General features: G+C 34.7%; 2 protein-coding genes, 1 long non-coding RNA gene and 3 pseudogenes across 12 annotated transcripts; 2 read left to right on the forward strand and 4 right to left on the reverse strand.

Annotated features, from left to right (window-relative positions):
- Window positions 1–3,434: 3,434 nt before the first annotated feature.
- LOC104761127 (uncharacterized) lies at window positions 3,435–5,709 on the reverse strand. Of its 8 annotated transcripts, none has more exons than XR_015588611.1 (8): window positions 5,575–5,709; window positions 5,221–5,339; window positions 5,019–5,070; window positions 4,824–4,861; window positions 4,456–4,553; window positions 4,083–4,365; window positions 3,836–3,889; window positions 3,435–3,706 (listed from the first exon to the last, which is right to left on the reverse strand). It is a non-coding gene; the product is annotated as an uncharacterized LOC104761127 (long non-coding RNA). The 8 variants fall into 8 exon arrangements; XR_015588613.1 differs by having other exon boundaries at window positions 3,836–3,922; XR_015588608.1 differs by having other exon boundaries at window positions 3,836–3,931.
- Window positions 5,710–7,669: 1,960 nt separating this feature from the next.
- Window positions 7,670–8,967, forward strand: LOC104763366 (14-3-3-like protein GF14 psi; annotated as a pseudogene).
- A 430-nt stretch (window positions 8,968–9,397) lies between these two features.
- On the reverse strand, window positions 9,398–10,463 carry LOC104763367 (putative B3 domain-containing protein At5g35780 pseudogene; annotated as a pseudogene).
- A 1,048-nt stretch (window positions 10,464–11,511) lies between these two features.
- On the forward strand, window positions 11,512–13,641 carry LOC104761128 (DEAD-box ATP-dependent RNA helicase 35-like; annotated as a pseudogene).
- A 258-nt stretch (window positions 13,642–13,899) lies between these two features.
- On the reverse strand, window positions 13,900–18,127 carry LOC104761129 (ceramide kinase). Of its 2 annotated transcripts, none has more exons than XR_015589519.1 (13): window positions 17,787–18,127; window positions 17,543–17,713; window positions 17,280–17,447; window positions 17,097–17,189; window positions 16,479–16,571; window positions 15,983–16,193; window positions 15,869–15,892; window positions 15,664–15,742; window positions 15,298–15,447; window positions 14,959–15,065; window positions 14,460–14,825; window positions 14,314–14,380; window positions 13,900–14,239 (listed from the first exon to the last, which is right to left on the reverse strand). XR_015589519.1 is itself a non-coding variant. In XM_010484161.3 (13 exons), the coding sequence occupies exons 1-13, from the start codon at window positions 17,955–17,957 to the stop codon at window positions 14,102–14,104; spliced, it is 1,833 nt and encodes a 610-aa protein (XP_010482463.1). In that variant the 5' UTR covers window positions 17,958–18,116; the 3' UTR covers window positions 13,900–14,101. The 2 variants fall into 2 exon arrangements, 1 of the variants encoding a protein (XP_010482463.1); XM_010484161.3 differs by having other exon boundaries at window positions 14,959–15,060; window positions 17,787–18,116.
- Window positions 18,128–21,424: 3,297 nt separating this feature from the next.
- Window positions 21,425–25,120, reverse strand: LOC104761130 (splicing factor-like protein 1). Of its 2 annotated transcripts, none has more exons than XM_087498625.1 (2): window positions 22,448–25,120; window positions 21,425–21,795 (listed from the first exon to the last, which is right to left on the reverse strand). In XM_087498625.1, exon 1 carries the CDS (start codon window positions 24,888–24,890, stop codon window positions 22,470–22,472), a length of 2,421 nt encoding a protein of 806 aa, XP_087354751.1. In that variant the 5' UTR covers window positions 24,891–25,120; the 3' UTR covers window positions 21,425–21,795; window positions 22,448–22,469. The 2 variants fall into 2 exon arrangements, with proteins under 2 accessions (XP_087354751.1, XP_087354752.1); XM_087498626.1 differs by having other exon boundaries at window positions 21,425–21,690; window positions 22,448–24,993.
- Between the last annotated feature and the right edge of the window lie 361 nt (window positions 25,121–25,481).

Genomic DNA, 25,481 nt, shown 5'->3' on the forward strand with positions numbered 1-25,481 from the left:
TTAGTTAATTAAATTACTTCAAAACACTGATAAAACATATATTCAGTCAAATAATAAACCCTTTTAGGTTGTAAAATTTAATTATATAATATTAAAATTTTCCATAAAAATTAGTTGGCCACTCTTTGATAGTGTTTTGTCAATATTTTAGTGTATATGTAAAATACCGCAACATGTATCGAAAATAAACATGATCATCATCTTCTTCACCTCTAAAACATAAAAAAATTTGCAATCCATCCATAATCATCATGCACAGCCCATGTCTGTTGAAAATGTTAAAATAATTTTTTATGGGGTGTTAAATCTTGTCTATTCCAGTCCTATCCCATCTCATCCCGTTAAAAATTTTATGTTCCATAAACCATTCTCTTTTAAATAATTACCCATATAATAATTTTCTTAATAAATTTTGGCTAAGAAATTTAAACAAAATAAATGTATTCTCCATTTAAATGTTTAATTTATATAGTTAGTAGAAACTATAATTCTCAAAAACTCTCAAAATATTTTCAAAAACACCCCATATTCTCAAAATACTCATCTCAAAATAGTTCTTTACATGTCACATAGTCAACCTTTTTTAAAAAAAAACAATTTAATTACAATGTTTTCCATTATACGAATTACCCAGTTCTGTCTCACTTTCTTGACATTTCTCATTGTAATACCATAAATAGACTTGACTTTTAATCATAATTTAGTTTACATGTTCAGATATGAAATTATGTGCATAAACATTAATATATTTTCGATGATATTAAGATTTTTTTAAAAAAAATTATATATAATCTTATGATTAAAAATTTTCAGTCTGTCTTTTGATTCGATTTCAGTTGAAATTATGTATTGTTTTTTGAATCTTTGATTAATAAAAAAAAGTTTGTAAACTCAAACCGATATATAATTTCGTTAAAATTGTAAATCTCAACCCTAACCACCTCATTTGTAAATCCAACCAATATATAATTTTGGTTTAATTGTAAAATCTAAACTCTAACCACCTCATTTGTAAACCCAAACCGACATAAAATTTTGTTATAATTGACAATCTAACCCCTAACCACCTCATTTTTAAACCCAAACTGACATGTAATTTCGTTATAATTGTAAATTATAAACCCTAACCACCACATTTGCAATGGCATGCCGACATATAATTTAGTTTTATTGTAAAATCTAAATCCTAATCACCTCATTTTTAAACCTAAAACGACACATAATTTCGTTCTAATTATAAAATCTAAACCCTAATTCTCATTTATAAACTCATACCGATAGATATCCTCTTTTAGTTGTAAAATCTAAAACAAAAAAATATTTAACGTTTTTAATTAAAATTATAAATAATTTGTTTTGCTTTTTAATTCAATTTTGATTTATTTTTTAAATAAATTATTATTTAGAAGATTCTTATTGAAAAGAATGAGGTGAATAGAAAGATATACCCCTACAGATGAACCTAAATATTTATCTTTTGAAAATTCCCCAATCTTAATTAGTGAGAATCTCATTAATTAAATTAGTTTTAATAAGGAAAAAAGATGGCTAGCTAAAACATGGTCATACATACCAAGTATATTATCTTCAACTACACGAAGTATATGTATTACATGGTCACATGTATGAACTATACGACGTTATGTGGTCAACACCATAAACATACAATCCGGTACACCGGTTGACTGATTCCGGCGAAGACCGACGTTGACTCCGGCGTTGACCAAAAAAAAAATATATCAACATTTTTTTTTTCTATTAAAAATCAAAATAAGAAATATTATATATAAACATTTTTGGTTTATCATGATTAAGAAACATATTCAATTCAATATATCTTTAATGTATTCATTCTTATAATTAGTTAGTTTTATTTTTGAAGCTAAATAAATGATTAAATAAAAATCATTAATAATTATTTTCAAGATATATATATATATATATATATATATAAATCTTTGATAATCAGATTGTTTAAATACTACAAAATCAATAAAATCAAATTCAAATACTTTCATTAGAAAAAATAATATTAGGATATTGAATTGAATATATTTTTAATTATGAAAAACCATTAATGATTTAATATAATTTTTTTTAAAAACAAAAAAATTAGAATACATTTTTTTAGAATACATTTTTTTTTGTATTCTAAATTTTGTTTCTTTAAAAGCAATTAAATTAAATCATTAATGGTTATTCATAATTAAAAAACATATTCAATTCAATATCCTAATATTTTTCTATATCTCTAATGTATTCATTCTTATAATTAGTTAATTTTTATTTTTAAAGCTAAACTAATAGTTAAAAAAAATCATTGATAATTATTTTCAAGATGTAATATAAAGGAATTTGCAAAAATACTCTTATTCTATACCCTTTTGCAAACATACCCTCAAATCAAATATATTGTTTTGCTAAAATTATTTTATAACATTAAAGTATATAAAATTATATAGTAAAAGTATCTAAAATTATATAGTAAAAGTATCTAAAATTTTATACAACATTTACCATGCAAGTAGTTGAATTTAATTTTATTGATTTTCTTTGATTTTATCTACTATTATTTTTCTAATGAAAGTAGTTGAATTTGATTTTATTGATTTTGTAGTATTTAAATAATCTGATTATCAAAGATTTATATATATATATATAGATATCTTGAATTGAATATGTTTCTTATCATGAAAAAACAAAAATGTTTATATATAATATTTATTATTTTTGAATTTTAACAGAAAAAAAATTTGATACATTTTTTTTTGTCAACGCCGGACTCAACATCGGTCTTCGCTAGAGTCAGTTAATCGGTGTACCGGATTATATGTTTATGGTGTTGACCACATAATGTCGTATAGTTCATGCATGTGGCCATAAAATACATATATTTTGTGTAGTTGAAGATACAATAGTATACTTGATATGTTTGACCATGTTTTCTCGTATACTTCTTGTATCTAGCTATTTTTTTTCTTTTAATAATAGTTGCTTATGAACAAAGATAACAGGTTGGCAGAAAAAAGAAAAAGAGCAAAGCTAACAGACCACTAAACTTTATCCATGTACGACATATTATTATAAAAATATAGTTTGGTTTTCTAAAAATTTTCTTCCTTTTTCAATTAGCGTTAAAAAAAAAGTAAACTTTCTGGTTATAAATTGTCCTCCCCAGTGGTAATAAACTAATAATAGTGCAAGGTTGCTTTGTTGTATCAGATTAGTACTAATTAATATGGTTTGTTTTTTACCACATTAATTTGTTTAACCTTCTGTGGTGAAAGAGAAACACATAGTAGAGATGTTATCTACCACCAATCCTCTAAAATTCCATTAGTGTGCTGCAATTAAACAAATCTCAACTTATCCAACAACTAAGATCTTAATAGAAACAAATGATGTACTGATTCAGATTAGAAACATATTTAAGATGTCATCAAAACCTTGATTCTTGATACTGTTAGTTAGAAAAAGAATACAAAGAAAAAAAATCTGATGAAAGAGAATATACAAATAAATGATTACTCAAATGAAGCATACCACCGATCACACATCTTTTGTTGCAACCCATGGCTCTTATGACGCTTGTCCTCTATGTATGCGTAGTGCACAAACTCGTATAGTTTTCCCGTGATGTTTGAATAATTTCTTTAGATGTTGTGTTAAATCTCTTCAAAATCTCTTTCATGTACAATGACTTGACCTGCATTCATTTTACACAGCACAAGCTGAAATGAGTGAGAACAATACATCAAAGTGAAGATTATAAAATATGAATCATTGAAAGGATCACCGAAAACACATATTAAATAACAAAAAGCTGAAAACTCACTCTTGGTTTCTTGTCAATCTTATTATGAGTCTTCCACTCTAAACACTCGACCAACTGTAACACTTTCATTAGTTTACCCTTGAAAACCTAAAAAGGCTTATACAAGAAAACAAAGGTTCATTGAACCGTTTTTAAAATTCTTTTAAGTTATAAGCTTAAACACAAACAGATTTTCAGGAGGATGTACTTCAAATGGATAATATTATACATAAGTCATGTTTATGAGAATGAAGCAGTGGTGTCTTACCTTTTATGAGTTCATGATCAGTACCTTGAAGAGCTTGTTCTTCATGTTTCTTATGTTTATTCTCTTCTTTATTTCACATGCTTTCACACCCAAAATAGCTTCAGCTTCCCACCGATTATATTATCATATACCATATATACACAACACAGTTTGTCTCGATATTAACTTATATACACAACACAGTTTTTCTCTGTTTCTCTCTATTTTTTTTTCTGTTCCAGTTAATGCTTACAACGCCATTTTCCATGTCCTATGAAAGTCCTCTATCCAATAACTGTGGGATCTTTAGCATGAAAAAACAGTGCTTCAGAACCATACCCAAGATCTCAGTCTTATATAAAATGGATAATACAAAAAATAAAAGATCTCTTACCATAGTGATTTGTTATTTTTCTTTGGTGTCTTAGCCAAACACTTCGTAGGGGAAGATTTATTCAGTTTCTCACAGAAGGAGATGAAGAAATCTGGGACCTGCAAATTTAAGAAAGCAAAAGGATCGTAAAGATAAACATAAACAATTTGATTCTGCAAAAAATCATTGATCATATTAGATCGAGTGAGAAGGGTCATAGAAATTTTCAGAATTGGATAACTAAAAGCTGAAAAACTCAGTTGCTAGTATCTATGTCAAAAATTTAATCAGAATTACTCATCCATAACACAAACAGAATTTAGAAATTGTTTTAAAATTCAATCAATAAACATGGGAAAAGTTCAGACAATTAGAAAAGAAAACAATACCCATATCAGCAGTAAAATCACCAGCCACAACATTCTCTCTGCAACTTATAGATAAATCAAAATGTCACAACATATGACATATACATGTGCCCCAACTACAAAATACGGAATTCTAAAAATGCATTTAACACAAACTCCCTTGATCCGTGGAAGAAATTAGCTTTCACATGAAAGTTCCATAAGTCGATTATTTACCGTTGTTGCTTCACTCAATCAGTCCCCAACGTTGAACTGGCTCAATGGCTCCCTGAGAAATCCAAATACATTTAGTTTTAGATCCAATTATTCACTTTAGAAAAAGAAAAAAAAAGTGACAGAGCCGGACCTTTGCTTATGGTTCCTAATATCGGAGAGTGTTTACAGATTTATATGCAGAAGATACAGACTTATAACTCACCTGTTGTGCCATTCATGTCGTCCACCATTACACTCTCTTGCAGCAAAACATTTAGTCTTGATTTTCCCAAGCTCCAGATCAAAATATCAAGAAATCTCCTTTATCATCATCATAAAAAACTACATCCAATGAAACAACCGACAATATCACAAATCATATTCATCCTAATCGTTTCAAAATCAAAACATACAATCCTTTAAAATTGAGAGAGAATCAAGCTCAAAAGATCTAATTTTGCCCAAACAATGACTTGAAATCAAAATAGATCTTACATATCTATTAGCGGACGTACAATAGAATAAGAAGCAATTAGGGAGAAAAAAAGAAAGAGAGAGTGTCGATATCTTTACGTACTGCTTTGCTGCCTTTGCTTTCTCCTTGGTGAAGCTCAATCCCAAAACATCATCGTCCACTCTTCTGCTAAAAGAGAGAGAGGCGACAGAGAAAAAGAAGTTTCGGGTTAGGGTTTTGTTTCTTATTTTTAATATTGACAGAGTAATGGACGGCTAAGATTAAAAAGATCTCAAAATATACGGTCAGGATTTAAAATAAATAGGCAATGAACGACTGAGATTATAACATAAAACCGGGTTAGATTACCGGGTTTATATGACCCGCGTGTTTATCTGTTTTTGTGAGAGATAAATAACGTTTTTGTCCTTTCTAAAAAATATTAAAATGGTCTTAACTCCAATGGCATTTTATTGTAATTTCTCACAAAACAAAGGTTACTTAGTTAAAATGTTTTAGGATTAATAGTAGGGATATATTAGGGTTAAAATTGGGAACGTTTTACATCTTGATTTTTTTTTGGATACTACTACATATAATATGTTTACCATATATATACAGTATGTTCTTCCTTTTTTTTTTCGTAACATTGCCATGTTTGATCACTATTATATATACTTTTCTAATTTCCACTCTCATATATTTTTTTTTGGAAAAAAGATAGTGAACTACACCAAATATAACCAAGTATAGCTGAATACATGACCATACATACCAACTTTAAAAATGTATAGCTAACTACACGAAATAAATGTATTGCATGACCACATGTATCAACTATATGATGACATGTGCTCAACATCACAATCATTTTTATTATGGTACACTGTTTATCAGAATCTGGCGTTGACTAGATATGTCCAGTGTTGACCAGCAAAACTTTTTTTTTTTTAGTATTAGAAACAAAAGTATTAAAAAAATTTTGGTTAATCATTTATGGTTAAAAAAACATATCTATATCCAATATAAAGATATATTATATATATTTAATGCATTCAATCTTATAATAGTTAGTTTTTATTTTAAGTTCAAAACTTAAATAAAACTGAAAATAAATCTTTAACAGTTTTTAAGATATTGAAACTTAAATTAAAACCGGAAAATTCATGTTATAATAAATAAAATATGGACAGTATTTACTTAATATTGCAATTATTTGGTAAATCAACATATATCTTTCTGAATACTAATTACATTAGAATATTATAGCATATTAATGTGTTTGATGTACATTACACAGTTTTATATTGTTTGTTTGCTGTATTTGCATCATTATAATATTGTAATTGTGAGAAAACAAAATTTATTAATTTTCTCAACCACATAAATTTAGTTTTACTAATCCACCGATATGGAAGTATGGAACATTAAAACACACATTGTTTTCTTCATAGATTGAGTAATATATCTTCGTTTTTAAAAATTCAAATCACAACATATGCAGCACAAATTATAAGGTTAGTTTCAAATTTGTACTTCTCAATTAGTATAGTAGGATATGTGGTAAAATAAAAGTTTTAATATCTGAAAAATATATTAATGATTTTTAATTTATTTAAAGTTAAGTTTTACAATTGAAAAAAAAACTATTACAAGATTGATTGCATTAACAAATGTAAAACATATCTTTATAATGAATATAGATATTTTGTTAATTAATAAAAGGCCATAAATTATTCTATAAAACAGTTTTATTCTTTTTTTTTAATACTATAATAATAAAAATTTTAAAAATTGTGTTGGTCAACATTGGTCAAAGCCAGTCAGGTCAACGCCGGATCCTGACAAACAGTGTACCGGAATAAAATGATCGTGATGTGTGGCAATGTATTGGGCTATACTTCGTGTAGCTGAACATCTTTTTCCTTTTTTTTTACTAAATGATATGATTACCAATATATATTTTAAAAAAAAAAGTTGAGATGAATTGCATAGAGTACTATACACAAAAGGAAAAAAAATAAAAATCTCACTTATATTACTTAATGTGATGTCAACAAAAAAAAAAAAAAAAAAAACTTATTATAAAGGGATGTATTATAAGTTCGAGGGATGTGCAAAAGTTGTTGATTTACGTACTAGCTAGGGGGTTTCGATTCTCCTGAGAAGGGAATAGAAGAATAAGAAGTTTCTGAATTCGATTCTAAAATCATCAAGTATGGAAGAAGATCCTAGTAACGTTGAGTTTGTTTCAGTGGTGGACCGCAGAGCGATGGTAACGAACAAATTTCGTCTTCAGCGGAAGCGAGAAGCTTCTGAATTGAAGGAGGACGAAGAAGCTGACAAGGAAAACCTCGCTGAAGCTTCTGCTAAACCTAGTTTACTCGTTCAAGCAACTCAGCTTAAGCGAGATGTACCAGAGGTTAGTTACTGATCAAATCATCTTAGAAGAGAAAGAGATGATGGAGCGTTTATCTGATAAGAAGACGCTTATGTCTGTCCATGAATTAGCCAAAGGTATCACTTATACAGAGCCTCTGTTAACTGGTTGGAAACCTCCTTTAGATATTAGGAACTTGTCTAGTAACCTCCTCATTTACAAGATAGATTGAAACCAAGCTAAGCAAAATCTGTGATGGGATTTTGATTAATGTTCTTGAAGCTCATCTTATCCCATTGCTTCACCAGCTGAATCCAAAGTGTTTTTACCTGAAAATGAAGGGAGATTATCACAGGTATCTTTCTGAGTTTAATGCTGCTGAAAGCACTTTGGTTGCTTACAAATCTGCTTCCGTAAGTGATTCTTTACTTCATTACAACATATTTGAATGTTATGTCTTGTGTGGCTATATAGAATTGATTTTGTTCTTATTGTTATATTCTCTGTAATATAATCCAGGACATTGCCACTGCTGAGTTAGCTCCCACCCACTCACCCAATAAGGCTTGGTCTTGCCATCAACTTCTCAGTGTTTAACTATGAAATGCTGAACTCACCTGATCGTGCTTGCAGCCTCGCAAAGCAGGTTTGTGGACAGCGGATTTCACTTTTTACATCATGTGAAGTTGTTAACTATAATCATACTGAATGAGCTCTCTTGGGTTTCTGCAGGCATTTGATGATGCAATTGCTGAGTTGGATACATTGAGTGCGGAATCATACAAGGACAGTACTCTGATTATGCAGCTTCCTTGAGACAATCTCACTCTCTGGACTTCAGATATGACAGTAAGCATCAACACACTATACATTGATCATTGTTCACTTTAAACCAACTTCAACTTGGGATCTTTAGATGGTGATCATATAGTTATCAAGAGCTTCTTTGTTCTGTAAATTGACATGATTGTTTCTTTCTAGTCATTAGGACGAAGCAGGAGATGAGATCAAGGAGGCAGCATCGAAGCGTGATGGCGCAGAGTAAACCCGAAGGAGAGGAAGTCACTTTATTTTATAAAAAGTAGAAACTTTCATGTGATAATCTGAGTGAGGGATAGCTCAGGATTCTTATAAGGACACACTTTAATTGTTGTTAGTTTGTTTGGTAACTTGTATGCCATGATCTTATTGTTTTTGCTCTGTATATTGTGTCAACATTTTGGAGGATTGGATCATTTCCATCACAAAGGTATTTAACAGTGCATTAATAACTAAAGTAGACAAAACAAGAAACCATATTTATGACAAAATGTTCAATTCAAAAGAGAGAAAAGATCTGAAACAACACCCCGTGATAGACAAGTTACTACTAATAATAGAAGAGAGGAACAAAACCATAATAAAACCCCCTTAATGTAGCTAGCTAATTAACACTTCCTAGAAGTTATTACTAGACCATAACCTCAAGTTCAATGGCTGTGCAGAAGAAATAAACTAGATCAATCAAGTTACATCGATTCAAGAGACAAATCAAACATTATCAGACACCAAAATTAAGAAAGAAGCTTAGCATGTCTCAAGAGCAAAGCAGAGTACTCCACGGCACCTGAAAGTCCAAAGACTGATCTTGTCCTTGGCTTTTAAGTTGTTACCCTTGACGACATCGTTCCAGCCCCAGTTCAAAGCGTAATTTAAGGTTCCATGTCCAGTTTCCTTCTCCATCGGCCATAGCTTAAAACGCAAACCCCACTTTTCACATCTTTGGTTCACAAGAATCGTTCCCACACCGATAGTCTCATCTATGGCTCGAGACTCCCCTGGCGTCAAGAATTCGTTTCTGATTAGCTGCTGGAATGGCACTAAGAGACGGCTCTGGGCTGATTTGACATCAGTCGGTGTTAGACACCTCTCAAAGATCAGCAAAGGGTTTGCGGCATCAGCTCTCATTCTTCTCATCACCTGAAAAATCCACTCCGGTGCCTCTGTATCCGTCCTCGTTGGGAAAGAAACAACCTTTGCTTTCTTGAAGTTACCACTCTTCTTCTGTTTCACGGCACGCCTCTTGCGGCTTGTTGTGTTCTCCTTTAGGCATGGTTCGTAACTAGGGTCGTTCGCCTCTGTCTTCTCAGACATAGCCGTTTTGTAACCGAGGAGTAACGAAGGGTAATTATAACAACGAAGGTTCAGGAACGATGAAGACGACCCATCAAGATCATCCAAGTTTCGTCGTACCAATCTCTTCATGTTCTTCTCAAAGAGTCTCGTCGCCTCATCACTCTCTCGGCGGTAGTCGTAATCTTCACAGACAATCTTAGATTTTCCCTTCTTTGCACGTAGTAGCTCTGCATCTAAAAAACTAGGGTTTTGTGTGTTTTTCGTCTCGTGATCATCGAGCGATGAAGAAGAAGACATCATAGAAGTCCCATTAGGGTTTTGTTGTGTGTATCTCATATTCACCAAAGACGTACGATCTTTTCTTCCTCGGGAAAAGGTAGAAGAAACTCTTCTCGCTATCTTCTTCTCCACGACGACGACGTTGTTCTTCTTCCTGAACCATAACGGCAGTATCCACAAGTAAAAACAAATTCGACCACATATCCTTACCTGAATCCGTGAGATGATTCATACTCATGGTGATCGAACTGAAAGAATCTCGAATAGGAAATTTTAAGACTCAAAAAGTTGTGAGAGTGAAAACGTGATCAGGAAGAAGGAAATTGTTATTGAGAGGAGAGAAACTAGCGAAACTGAAGAGAAAAAGTGCCTTCTCCTGACTTATATATACTTACATTAGGGCTAGAGTATTTTGTTTTTTCCATTCTTGTGTTTGTGTTTAGTGGTTTAATTATTGTGATTAGTAACTAATTATAGCCGTTGTAGTCAAGTTAACATGAATGATTAGGGTAATGCTATAATTACGATTTAGTCCCTATTTAGTATTTTCCTTTTTCCCGAGAACGAGAAAAGAAGTAGTGAAATTTTTTTTGGAAGTTTCTCTGCAGCTTCGTTTTTTTTTTTTTTTTTTTTTTGTTGGTATGTATTTAGTTTTATTATTAATTAAGTCTTTTGGCATTTACGCTCGACTTCATACAATAAACATACAATCCAAAACAATGAATAGTCTATAAAAAAGTTAGATTCACCACCAGTTTAAGGAACTCGGAATAAATAATGAGATCATCATTGGGTAAAACTGGAACGTAACATCTTGATGTTTTTTTTGATACTATGTAATGTAAAATATGTTTGCCATGTTCGTTTTTTTTTCTTTGATAACATTGCCATGGTCACTAACTCACTATTATACTTTTCTAATTTCCACTTTCATTCAGTTTTTTTTCACTGAATAATATGATTAGCAATAGATCAAGTATTAAAAAAAAAAAAAAAAAGGTTGACATGAATTGTTTACACAAATGAAGAAAATAGGGAAACTTAATGTTGGTGACCAAAAAAAAAAAAAAATTGGAAACTTAATATTTTTTTTCCTTTTTGGTGAATATGGAAACTCATTGACTTATACATAAGAGGCCCATTAAAAGTTTCAATAAACAAAAGATAGCATATATTATAGAAGAAGATCCTAGCTACGTCAAAATATTTGAGGCTCTCTAGTACTCTACCCTAGCAAGGTTTCGATCCTCCTGAGACGGGAACAAATTCGATTTTGAAATACAATCATGGAAGAAGATCCTAGCTACGTCGAGTATGTTTCAGTGGAGGTCCGCAGAGCAATGGTATTTGACAAGATTCTTCTTCAGTGGAAGCGAAAAGCTTCGGAATTGGAGGAAGAATTAGAAGCTGACAAGGAAAACATCGCCGAAGTGTTAGGGGTGGATTTCACCTCAACAATAGGCCCAGTCCAGAAAAGGCCCAAAAGGATTAATAGGCCGAACAGGGTATTTTGGTCATTTCAGATGACGAACCGACACAATAATCTATAAATAGTGAACGTACAGCGTACGGCGAGAGGACACAGAAAATGGAGAGGGAATTCGTACAAGAGAACAGGTTCTCGCAGTATCAATTGGATGAGCTCTCAGCTTGACAATTGTTTCCTTCTCGTCGTTTTATAGCTCGTAGTTACCAATTGTAGCCCAACTTTTTCATATATAAAAGAGAACTTCGACACTCTAAATACCGAACTAAAACTCTCTAATTGTACCGATCTGGACATCAACACAAAGCTTCTGCTAAACCTAGTTTACTCGTTCAAGCAACTCAGCTCAAGAGAGATGTACCAGAGGTTAGTGCTACTGATCGAATCATCTTACAAGAGAAAGAGATGATGGAGCGTTTATCTGATAAGAAGACGCTTATGTCTGTTCGTGAATTAGCCAAAGGTATCACTTACACAGAGCCTCTGTTAACTGGTTGGAAACCTCCTTTAGATATTAGGAACCTGTCTAGTAAACGGAGAGACTTGCTTAGGAAGCAATGGCATATTATTGTTAATGGTGATGATGTTCCTCCCCCTATCAAGGACTTTAAAGATATGAAGTTTCCTAAACCTGTTCTCGATACCCTCAAGGAGAAAGGGATAGTGCAGCCTACTCCAATTCAAGTTCAAGGTCTTCCTGTGATTTTGGCTGGGAGAGATATGATTGGGATTGCCTTCACTGGTTCAGGAAAGACTTTGGTTTTCGTGCTTCCTTTGATCATGATTGCTCTCCAAGAAGAGAAGATGATGCCTATTGTTCCTGGAGAAGGTCCCATTGGTCTTATTATTTGCCCTTCTAGAGAGCTTGCTACTCAGACTTATGAAGTGATTCAGCAGTCTGTGGCTCCTTTGGTCGAGGCTGGATACCCGGAGTTGAGGTCGTTGCTATGTATTGGAGGAGTTGATATGAGATCTCAGTTGGAAGTTGTGAAGAGAGGTGTTCACATCGTTGTTGCAACACCTGGGAGGTTAAAGGATATGCTCGCCAAGAAAAAGATGAGTTTAGATGCTTGCAGGTACTTGACACTAGATGAGGCAGATAGGTTGGTTGATTTGGGTTTCGAAGATGATATAAGGGAAGTCTTTGACCACTTCAAGTCTCAACGTCAAACGCTTTTGTTTTCTGCCACAATGCCGACAAAGATTCAAATCTTTGCCAGAAGTGCTCTGGTGAAACCTGTGACTGTTAACGTAGGAAGAGCTGGAGCTGCAAATCTTGATGTGATTCAGGAGGTTGAATACGTCAAACAAGAAGCAAAGGTTGTTTACCTCCTCGAGTGTCTCCAGAAGACCTCTCCACCGGTTTTAGTATTCTGTGAGAACAAATCTGATGTTGATGATATTCACGAGTACTTGTTACTGAAAGGAGTAGAAGCAGTGGCCATCCGTGGAGGCAAAGATCAATAAGACAGAGAGTATGCAATCTCTTCGTTTAAATCTGGGAGAAAAGATGTCTTGGTTGCGACTGATGTTGCTTCAAAGGGTCTAGATTTCCCTGACATACAGCATGTTATAAACTATGACATGCCAGCAGAGATTGAGAACTATGTGCATAGGATAGGACGAACAGGTCGGTGTGGTAAGACTGGGATAGCAACGACATTTATAAACAAGAACCAAAGCGAAACCACGCTGCTTGATTTGAAACACTTGTTGCAAGAAGCTAAACAGAGGATTGCTAAACATTTATGATCCAATGGAAGAAGCAGAGACAATTGCTAATGCAAGTGGTGTCAAGGGTTGTGCGTATTGTGGTGGTCTTGGACATCGTATTAGAGACTGTCAAAAACTTGAGAACCAGAAGAGTGTGGCCATATCTAATTCTAGGAAAGATTATTTTGGCTCTGGTGGTTACAGAGGAGAAATATAAATCTTGTTTTGATCCCTTTGCAAGATATCTAATCTTAGCTTGTTACCGAACTGTGATGTTTATGTTCCATGTTGTCCTAGTACATCTTTTAACTTGTCTGATAGGCAACTCTGATGATTTTTGCCACTGTATTTTGATATCTGTCAATCTATATAACTCACTTGCGTTAAAACTAAACGCACGATTTTAAATCTCAATTGATTATTCTACATATTATAAAATTTTCTATGGCTAATCTGCTAGAGTACAACTTCCCTATTTTGATGCAGCCAACTGAATTATCATGTAGCTTTCACGTTACATTACATCTTGAATTAATGTTTGCCATGTTCTTTTTCTAGGTAACATTGCCATTGGATACTATAAAATGTTCTTTAGCTAGGTTCCAATCTCATAGCTTTTCCACTTGAGTCACGTATAGACAAGGCTCTATATAAAAACCACATTTACATGCATGTTGTTATATCTCTGGACCAGACGCGAACAGAGGTATAAGGCCACGCAAGACTTGAGCTGATAAATGGTGAGCCTCAAAGATCTCTCCGTCCAAATTCCAAACACTCTCTTCCCCAAATGATGTAAACGTGAAAGCTCGCGTCTACATTACCAAATACATTTTGATCAGGACCCAAACAAGTTATAATGATTTGAAAAGAAAATTATTTTACAAACCTTATGATATTCCACAAACTCAAAGTTCAAAGGTTCTCCACCTCTTTTCGCAAGTTCGGTAAGGTGCCTGTAACCCATTAGAATCGCTAATATAAATAGGCTTTACTCATAAAATGAATGACAATAGGAAAAAAACCAGACATTACCATAAGTATTTGGGACGAGAACAATCTTTTATGAGTATGAGATGAAGGAAACCGTCTGAGAGGTGTGCATCCACGACAAGACCATCAGGTGCTCTTTCATTTCGGTTTGACATCACTGCAGCACCTATACTCAGAAACCTCCCTTTTGTTCTACACCACCTTGTGTTTTCTGGATACGAGATAGGTGTTGTGTGTATATTATTTCCATCCTCAGCCTTATTGTTACAAATGCTGCATTTTGCACGACATAGTATTTTCTCTGATCTTGTGGTACTTCGAAATGGCCACGTTTTACTCCGCGTGTGTGGGGAAGCTTTACCATTTTCTGATTCGGCTTCTTCAAACATCACCTCTGCCTCATATGATCTTGCATTAACATATAAACCAACAACTCAGACAATATTGCTACGCTTGGAAGAAAACTAACATAGATCATTTATCAGAAATTCCACAAATGTGTAGCACATCTCTTGGCAGTGTAAATTGGTTAGGAATGTACCTGTGCTTCAAGAATATCTTAGTTCCAACATAATCATAGCGCTTGGGACCCATCCACCGATACTTTTCACTTTCTGAAATGACATCGCCATAAAACCCGTATCTGAACTAATCAATTGTACAAAAACTCTGTTAAAGATCGAAGCAATCAATTTTCATATCATAGGTTCTAATAGTTAAAGATATTGAAGTGATTTACTGTATTAGAAAAACGAGGGTGCCACTAACAATTAGAAGATAAAATTTGGGGCTTGCAAGTGAAGGATGAAAACTATACTTGACAGAATCTGCCATTCCTTACTACTAGAAAAACATCTCACTAAAAAAGTTTGGTCATTACCCAGCAAATGAGGCTGCATAACGAATAAAAGGTTCAATCGTCGAGGTTGATGCCGTTTTCCACCGCACAACCTGCATTGCATCTAGAAAGATCTTTCTACCTAGAATGATATGCAGCGCAGATGTTACAGGATCACGAGCTCCTGTGGTGCTGTAACACGAAAAGCATAAAAAGTAGTTTAAAACTTTAAGCTTATCAGAAGCTACTTTACATTAAGAGTTACTGAGATACTCCAAATCTCTCAAAATTTGTTAGGAATAGAAAAAGAGAACCAAACAGTAGAGACTGAAAATGCATATGCAGTTGCATGATAATCTTTACTAGCGGAAGGATGACTATGACTATATGCTGATAAAAAAAACATACCATATCACTATAGCATCAGTTGAACCTGCCGGGATGAGGCCGAATCTTGGCCTTTCACCACTGAAGGGATGATCAGGAACTTCAATTGCGAAATTCCCAACAAAAAAAGAACAAGATAAAGTGATTTAATAAGACAGGGTGAAAACCGAACAACCGGAAGCAGGCAATGTAATTGGATGTCTTGTAGAGAACTAAACCCACTGACCTTCACATGAGCCATTGACGGTCCCTGTAGGTAAACAATAACACCCAGAGATTACAACTTGTTAATAGTCACAGCGCTTCAACAAAGATTAGAAAAAGGTGATCATTTACATACTGAAATTCATGAACTCTTGAACTGAATCAGGAAGAAGAGGATATTGTTCCTTTTGGTCAGTCTCATGAACTGCATCTCCTTGTTCTGGAACTGAGGAGCTACCGCTACTTCGAACAGAATTGAAAATCTCTGAAGGACTTGGAGGGAGAGGGACTTTAAGTCTCGGTAAAAGATATCCATTAAGGATTTCATTGAAGAAACCATCCCCACCCTGAACATAGGTTGTTTTTCAAGATATAGCAACAATCATATCATGAAAAGAAGATTTATGATCTACAAGTAAGCGCTATGAGGAAGAAAATGTGACAACAGACAGGAGTGGAGAACCTTCATCAAGTTTCATTAACCATAATTTACTCATCAAAGAGTTATAAACTGAAGGTTATTTCATATCACAAACATATTTCACAAATGCACTGCGCGAATAAATCACTACAATCATTGTCAAAAGAAGTACTTGGGTCAATGAACCATAAAAAAGAGGTCTAAAACTTACAACAGCTATGATGCCATCATACGAATGGAGCTCTTTATTTTGAATAGATGTCATTACATCAAATGCATGTCCTGCTCGTTCTGTTGTAATCACCTGATTTAAATGGTAAACCAAGAATAGCCAACTAAGGACCATAACATTGAAAATGAGAACATTCATACCATACATAGCATGGAATTGAAAACATTCATGTGTATTTCTTCCTATGTGAGCGAGCTATAGTATCACAAGGAATTATGCATACAATGGATGTCGAAACGGACAGTCACTATTGGCTAGCATATAGCCTAATAACATCTTGAATGGCAGATATTGTGGAGAAGTCATGTTACAATATATTCTAAAGCAATATATACAGAAATATAAAACTTCTCATTTACTGCAAAAATAGAGTATGACTAGAGAATAGAGATAATGAAACCAATAACTACTAACCTCACAATACAGCAATTACATTACATTATAAACAACATTTTCCCCTAAATGCTCTACTATAACGCAAAATCAAATCAGGTTTTCGAAGAACCAAAATTGCCATCAAAGAACAACCTATAACAACTTTCACAAAAAAACAGTAACAAAACGACCATTCTGCTAGTGATGAAATGAAAAGCAGACCTTGGTAGTAACTTTAGCGCGGATGAAGATCTTGGAAACAGTTTCCCAAACCTTGGAGCCATTTCCTTTGCCACTTTTTGGATGTACGAAAACCTAAAGAAGTGGGAAAGCAATCCAGTCAAAAGCTTTCATCAAATAGTAGGACCAACAAAAGTGCTACAGCCTAACAACAATAAGACTTACCAAAAGATTTCTTGGTCTATCGACTTCCTTGATCAAAGAGTAATTCAACTGATCCATCCAACTCTGACACGTCTGCAAATCCATATGACCAAAAGTGAACTCGGCAAGTTTCCAAAGACAAGGCTCCTTTGGTGAACTTTGAAATCCGTGAACAGTGAACCGATACATCTACATCAAAGCAGAGAGAGACTCATTACACCTGTAATCTCCTCCAGAAGTGAAAACAACAGACAAAATAGGGAAAAAAAAAAAAAAAAAGAAACCTCTTGAGAATTTAGCAAGCGTTCCCGGAAACAATCTTTGGCATGTCTAAGTCCAGACTTTGGAGTATGCAACAATCCATAGTTTAGAAACTCAACAGCATAAATATCAGAGAATTTGATCTCAGTTTTGCAATCTTGAGAATTTCCAATTCCTAAACAAGTCGTTCCCTCCTGTCAACCATAGAAGAAACTGGCTTCATAAATCAAGTCAACGAACACACAGTCATATCTGATGGAAACTTACACAATCTGTAGCATCCAAACATCTCCAGGATAAACCATCATGATTCCTAGAGAGCAAAACTTCGCCAACGTGATCCAAGAAAAAACAACCGCTCAATAACCCACCGTCGCGATCTACGTTACCCCCGGAATCAGGAAAACTAGAATCATCATCATCATGAGCTTCCTCCATTTCGAAAATCGCTTACAAGATTAGCAAACCTCAAAATAATTTCGATTATTATTTTATTTTTTGGTAGTAAAAAAGAAGGGACGCCAATAATATTAACGGAAACCAAACGGCGGGGCGAAGACGGAAGAGATGGGAACCAATCAGATCTGCAAAACGAAATTGTCGCGTAATTGCATAGTTAGTCCCGGCCAAAACACTGGCTTTTTTGCATATTAGTCCAACTCTATATTTTTATTAACAAGATAAGTAAACAAATATGAACTTTTACAAGTCCAATATTCATCATGTTGATGTACTTCATATCATAATTTATTACTAATTATAGTTATTTTGCTTTAATTATTTATTTTTTAACTAAAACAATTATTTACACAAGAGTATAGTTTCTCGAACTACTAATTGATTCGTAGGAAAACTAGTTCTAAATAACGTAGAAAGCCTTCAAATTCCATCACATTTAGCTTCGGTGACTTTGCTTATCATTATAACTAGATTTTAACGGCGGGCGAGATTTTTTTTTTATTTATTTATCTAATTTTGTCATTATATAATTAATTAGTTTCTTAAAATTTGTAATTCAAAATGCAATATAATATTTATTTTAAATTAATTAATTTTATAAAATGCTATTGGAATGTAACATGAAGATATTATCAACCCGCGGTCCACTATAGAGTTTTTTTTCTTAAATTTTTAATATGAATATTTTTATATTTTTCAATCTTTAAAGTGTTAATCGGAGTAGTATTGTATTTTTGTATTTTTCGTGGTACTAAATTTATCTATATTTAGTTTAAAATTTGGTAATTCCACTTAACTCATTTTATATCGAACTAATGCCAAACTGTGGAATATACAGTCAACTTTATGCGTTAATGAGTAAATAATAATAAACATTAGATGTGATAATGAGTTAGCCAAAAACATCATTTATAATAACCATAATATCCATTAAAAAGAAACTTATGCCTTACATCGTCCAACTTTTCAAAATAGATTTAAATCTGATAAATCAAGTTTGTTCAGCATTATGGCGTCTGCTTAATAGTCTTTTCTCTTTTGCTTTGGAGCCTGTAAATTAAAATCAAGAGACAAATATAATAGTTTAAGTGGAGATACGAAGAAGTCAAAATAGATACTTACATTGTTGTGACATGAGCCAGATATGACCATGACAATGCTTTTGGATCTTGAAACACAATATATGGTAGTAAATAAGCTTTTGGTTTTGTTATGATCTGCGAGCATGCGGTGAAAGAGAACTATTTATAGTGTCAATGAGATAGTAGGTTATTATGTGAGAGTTTAGTTTTATTTGTTTGCAAAAAATTAGAAGCTCAAAAAATTAAAAAGGAAACTCGAAGAGATTGAGTTCTTAAGCGGAGAAGACCATTTTCGTACGCGAGAGCTTAGAAGCAACACCGGTTCCATATAAAACTCATGAAAAAAGGTTAGTACCACAATCTATCCCTTATAGTAACAACTTTAAGAATAAAATAAAAAAAAAAAATTAGGTGGATAAATGTTCTTATATCTTTTGATTAAAATTTTAGAGATGAAGGTGTGTGGTCGAAAGTGTGTGGTCATCCTTAAGGTAGTTCCATGATAAGTTGAAAGTCTTTGTTTTATTTCCATCTGAAGGCATAGAATTAACTTGGCTAGCATTCATGATTTGTCCTCGGCGATGTCTACAAAAGTGAAATGAAAAAAAAATATCATGAGAAAAGAAACATTGTGGATTATATTGGTATAGTACTAATTAAGTCGTATACTCGTTAACGTAGTAGATACGTGATTATAAGAAAGAGGCTCTCAAACATAAAAATTGAAATACAAACTACGAAAAAACATTATCTTATAAAAATATACCTTGGTGGTTTGACCAAAAAAAGAAAATATACCTTGGTCTTGTGAATGCTTGGGACTGAGTCTAGTAATTGAGCTATTGCTGGAGTCGAGTAAAGTTTGGAATAGGTTTTTGCTTGATGAGTCTAGACTGTCTAGTAATCGATTAAAGATTAGTATTTATAGAGAAGGTAGCGTCTAGGTTTATGGTTTAGGTGATATGAGAATTTCTTGGAGAGAAAGTAGGAAATCAAATATACGAATCACGAAAATGTTTATTCCAATTTAATTTAGGCTGTTTTAATTGTTAATTACGTGATTCATTAATGATTTACGAAGACCTATTATTTTTTGGTATGTATTTACGCTATTTTTAGCTAACTTTACGGTATTTAATTCAAAAATAACGTGATATTTGAAAAATTACAAACTAATTGTTTTCGATGATTTATTTGATATGTTTTGCAGGATTTAAGCCGATTCAAATAGAATCCACTAAACAATTAAAGGGCCAAGAAATAATCCAAATCCAGTAAACAATTAATTGTGATGTCCGTTTGAAGGATCCGACTCAATAGGTCGGTTTGAGGAAAACACGCGGACCATCAATTGGATCTGCGATTTATGTTTTTATTTAGACAAAATTACCCTGATTAATTTACGCTCTCCACAAAGCTTAATTCAGTGGCAATTTTAGTAAATAGGCTAGACATTTTGGACATTTGTTCAAATATACTTCTCTTTTAATTATAAGAAGATGGGATTATTATGATCATGATATCATAATGGTATTGCTTTTTGTTTATGATATGATATAATTCTCGTTGTACTGGCTACTGCTTAAATAAAACATAACCAACTTGATATTCTTGTTTTTCTATTTTCTATACCCTATAATATAACACATTAATCCATATACACACGAACTCCGTTGGATAAAACTGAACAGAGTTATTCGATCAAAGTTGAATTGAGCGATTAGAATCTTGTTAGCTCAGACAAGGGCTCCGCGATTGCCAAAATGTCAACCTCCTCGAGTACGATCCATGCCAACATCCCTATTTATAATACATTACACCACTTACCAAACTGGTTAATGTAAGCAAACACTTAACATAATGAGCCCTGATTCAACGTTTAACACATACAATCAAACAAAATTGGAAGATGCAGCTTCTTTCTTCATGTACACATATAACCATATATGCAACGATCATGAGACAGTTGATTATATAAATGCTTCCGACTCCTAACTAATTTAAATTCCTCAACCAACAAAACATGCAGACATTGAAACACATACTCATTAAGACAGATATAGATAGAGTTAGCCTGAGGACAAGAACAATGTTATTATAGTTAATCTGGATCACTAGCCAGAAATCACACCTGCCATTTGGAAGCTTGAGAGATATTATTATATATCAGTATCAATAAAGAATCAAAGGGTGAGAACAACGATTTTATCAAGTATCGGTATCAATATGTCCAATGTAATTCAGCATACCCTGTTGCCTTCAGGTTCCTACGAGAAATGATGAGTTCCCTATGCACACAAGAGACAAGACAAACAAAAGAGATAACCTCAAGAGCAAGAGGATTATATCTTGCATCACAAAGAATAATAGATATCTTTAGCACTACATTACCACCAAAAGTTTTTAGGGCCAAATGGAAACAGGACAGAAGATATTGTGAGTAAATGAGAACGGAAGACAGACTTAACACACTGATCAACCGTAAATATGAGTATTATGAAATGAAACAAGAACCCCAGACATATATAGTCCTACAAAAGAGCAGCAATTATTATCAGTAACACAAATAAAAATCTTATGGCCTTTCTGGAAACGCAATTGTCTGAACTGGGAGCTTCCAGCCTGAATCTCTGCATATTTTACAACAGCATAGCAAGGGTTAAGAGGTGAGTCCCAAACTTCCAACAAGAAAGATGTAAGAAATCAGGGTACAAGAGCTCCAAGAAACATCACACCTGACAAAATTAACAATATCAACAAAACAAAGATTCGTGTTAATGAGCCATATACAATAAGAGAGACAAACTTTTGAAATCTAAGCTACTCGTAGTTTAGATCTTGTCAAATGAAAAAAAATCTGAAAAGTGAAAACAAATGTTTCCATATGGGACAGAAAACACATTATGAGTTACTGATTAAACATAGAGCAAAATAGGGTAGACTGACAAAATTCGAATATCCAACTCCCCAATTCTATGTTTCAGGATTGAATACCAGGACAGATGCTCCTTTAGCTGTGGGAATGCTCACAAACACATCAGTGACCAGCTTATGAGTAACAGCAATTAATTATCATGAGATAAAACTAGGAAAAGAGAAATAACATAAGCAGGACGGCTTTCAAGAACTAAATAATGGACAAAAAGGCAATCACACTACATCATGTTGCAAGACTTGGTTCATCTGGAACCGAAAGTCTAAAAATGATACTGAGAATTAACAATTTGGAAAACGTTGCAAAAGTTGAGGAAGAAAAGGTTTTATCATATTTTGAAAGCTATTTGATTCTTTTTTTTTGGTTCGCCAAAGCTATTTAATTAAATTCCCAATTTTAATTTCAAAACCTTTGGGGAGAACAAAGAATAACATCAGTTGAGGACATCTTACCTCTCCACTACGGGGTGTCGCGCTACTTCATTTCAGCCATGAACTTCTCATACTCGGAATCTCCAACACTGGATGGATTCTCTGCAGGTGGCGGTACTGGAGGTTTCGGAGCCCAGGGTGCGTTCTGTGAATATCCAACAGTGGGCGGCATAGGGGGGTTAGGTGCCCAAGGTGCATTAACAAGTCCTTGTGTGTGGTCAGGTGTTGAGACAGGCGGATTGTTGGCCCATGGCATGTTACCCATGGTTTGGGAATGATCAGATGAGGCCGGTGCTGGAGGAGGTGGAGGAACAGCATTGTAATAAGACGGATAGCTCATATATGGATGCTGTCCAGGCATAGTCGTGACGGAGCTACCATAGACATTTGGTGGTACAGACGAGGTAGCAGCACCACTGTCAGCTTGTACTCCTGGTGGGAAGCTTTGCTGGGGTTCACTAGAAGATGGGTTTTGAGTAGTGCCAGGTGGAGGTGCTTGTGCCACGTGAGGAGGTGGTGGTGGTGGGTATTGCATTCCATAAGGAGACATATGTTGACCATGGACAGGATGGTATGAACCAGGAGGAGGAGGGGGAGGAGCATAAGGAGAATAGGAGGGAACAGGAGGACCCCAAGGAACTGGAGCTGTTGCATAACCTACAGGAGGTGGCAGTTGACCACCAGTTGCATACTGTTGAGAAGGATAGGCATTAGGAGGCTGGTTTGAGGGAGGATAACCTTGAGTTGGTGCTTGAGGGGTTGGAGGTCCTGGAGGTGCAGTAGGCGGTGGCGATTTACCAGCAATCCTGACAGCGAGTGTTCGGCCTTCGAACCGATATCCATTCATTGACTGAACAGCAGTATTAGCCATCTGGACATCAGCGTACTTCACAAAACCATAGCCTTTGCTCAGCCCAGTTATACGGTCCTTGATAACCTTTGCCATCACAATTTCACCAAACGATGAAAACAGATTAATCAAACCATCGTCCTCAAGCATCGGAGGTAAAAACCCAATGTACAGATTTGTTTCATCATATTCTTTGGACGGGGGTTTGGTCGGAGTCGACCCTAAGCCAGGATGCGCACTTGCACCATTCCCTGCATTGTTAGCCCATGGAGGATTACTTCCCGAACTTCCAGGACCAAGAGCCAAGGTAGCACTCTGTTTGAGAGAAGATTCAGGGACAGTTCCTCCTAACTCTGCCAAGAAGTTCTGATATTCATCATCCATTTTCTTCCCAGTAGTACCCTTCACCGGGCAATCAATAGTAGGGTGTCCACCATCACCACAAATCTTGCAAAGAACTTCACTCTTAAAGGTATTGGTACGAGAAGGACACGCATACTGCCTATGTCCTGGCTCACCACACAGTCTACAGAATTCTTCGTCCCTTATTGTCCCATTCAACGTGGCAAGTTCCCTGAGCTGTTGCCTCTTGTGTTCGTTCAGGACCTCGTCAACAGGTTGCAGAAGCTTCTCAACCATACCCGCAGCAGCTTCAAGAGCATCCTGAGTCTCAGCCTCGACTAAAACATGCAAGTCCTCATTTTCTGAAGGGTCATATTTCAAATCCTTCTTTTGCTGATGTCTACCTTCTTTCACAGACCCTTTACCCCGAATTACAATTTTAGCACCTGTCTCCCTCTCCATTCTCTTCTGAGTATTACCCCTAGGGCCAATAATCAAACCAATAAAATTGTAACCAGGAAACTCCTTCATCGGGATGAAAAGCTTCTTCTGGAGCTTAGGAGGTCTATAATCTGCCGGAGGTTTAAAAGCCGGATTCTTCTTGATAATCTGAGCAATAATTTCTTGTCTTTCTCTATTCAACCTCTCCCTTGCTCTATACTCTCTAGTGTTAATCCTGATTCCCATGTTATCATACACAGGCTCTGGTGAAGGAGACCTCTGTCCTTCCGGTCTATCATCCAAAGGCATACCAGACTGCAACATCCTACTAATCTCAAGCAACCTACTATTCAAAGCCTGAATCTCAGGATCAAACTCAATACCTCCAGTGAAATCCTTCATGAAATCAGGCAACTGAATCTGCGTCTTCGGCTCATCATCTGCCCATCTCGACTTACGCTTCCTAGTCCCAGTACCGGAATCATTACCCCCTTCAACACTAGCGTTATTACTTGACTCAGAAGGCGGAGGATCCCACCGGCTCCGACGCTTCCTCCGGCTTGAAGTCTCCTCCTCACCACCGGACTGATCCTTATCGTTACCACTCAGCGTCTTGCTAACACCGTTCTCCGATATCAAAGGGCGTAAGAGCTCAGGCTTTGCTACTGAGCCGTTAGTGTCTGGATTAGGAGCAGAAGAACCGTTTAGAGCCACGGAATCCGGATTCAAATGATCCGATGCGAGTGGAGCAGTGTCTCCATTGGAGGGAGGAGGAGGCTGCTCTAGGGTATGCGAATCAGAATTGGAATTGTTTAATTCGACGGACGCCATAGCGAAACTCAAGAATTAGGGTTTCAGATCTAGGCGAAGGCGGATGTGAGAGATTTTATCGAAGGTTAAGAGTACAACGAGAATGACGACGACACAATATTACAAAATTAGTAAATTACATTGAGAATCCTTAAATTGAACAGAGGCGGCTTAACTTTGGTGGGCTAGAGAAGAAATTAGGCCCATAGGAAGCCCAAATAGCCTTAAGATATAAATTTGGTTTGATGATTGTTGTGAAATATAAGTATTATTACTAATATACTAGATATTCATCCGCTGTATATCGTGGTACTACTTTTTTATAAAGTATTTTGTTAGTAATATAGAATTCTACATGTATTAAAAGTAGAAATGTTATATCGACCGCTAATATTTAACTACGTAGATTTTGTTCATATATTTATAGAAAAATAGATGTTATAGTCATAAAATATAAAAAACCAATAAACTAATTGACTTGTGGTTCAACCGGTCCGACTAATTGACCTGTGGTTCAACCGGTCCGACTAATTGACATGTGGTTCAACCAGTCCGACTAATTGATCCAGCAACCCGAAAGACTTCCGGTCCGGTTAAACATTGTTGTTTATT

The sequence above is a fragment of the Camelina sativa genome, chromosome 18, assembly GCF_030686135.1.
Source record: "Camelina sativa cultivar CO46 ecotype springtype chromosome 18, ASM3068613v1".
NCBI lineage: Eukaryota > Viridiplantae > Streptophyta > Magnoliopsida > Brassicales > Brassicaceae > Camelina > Camelina sativa.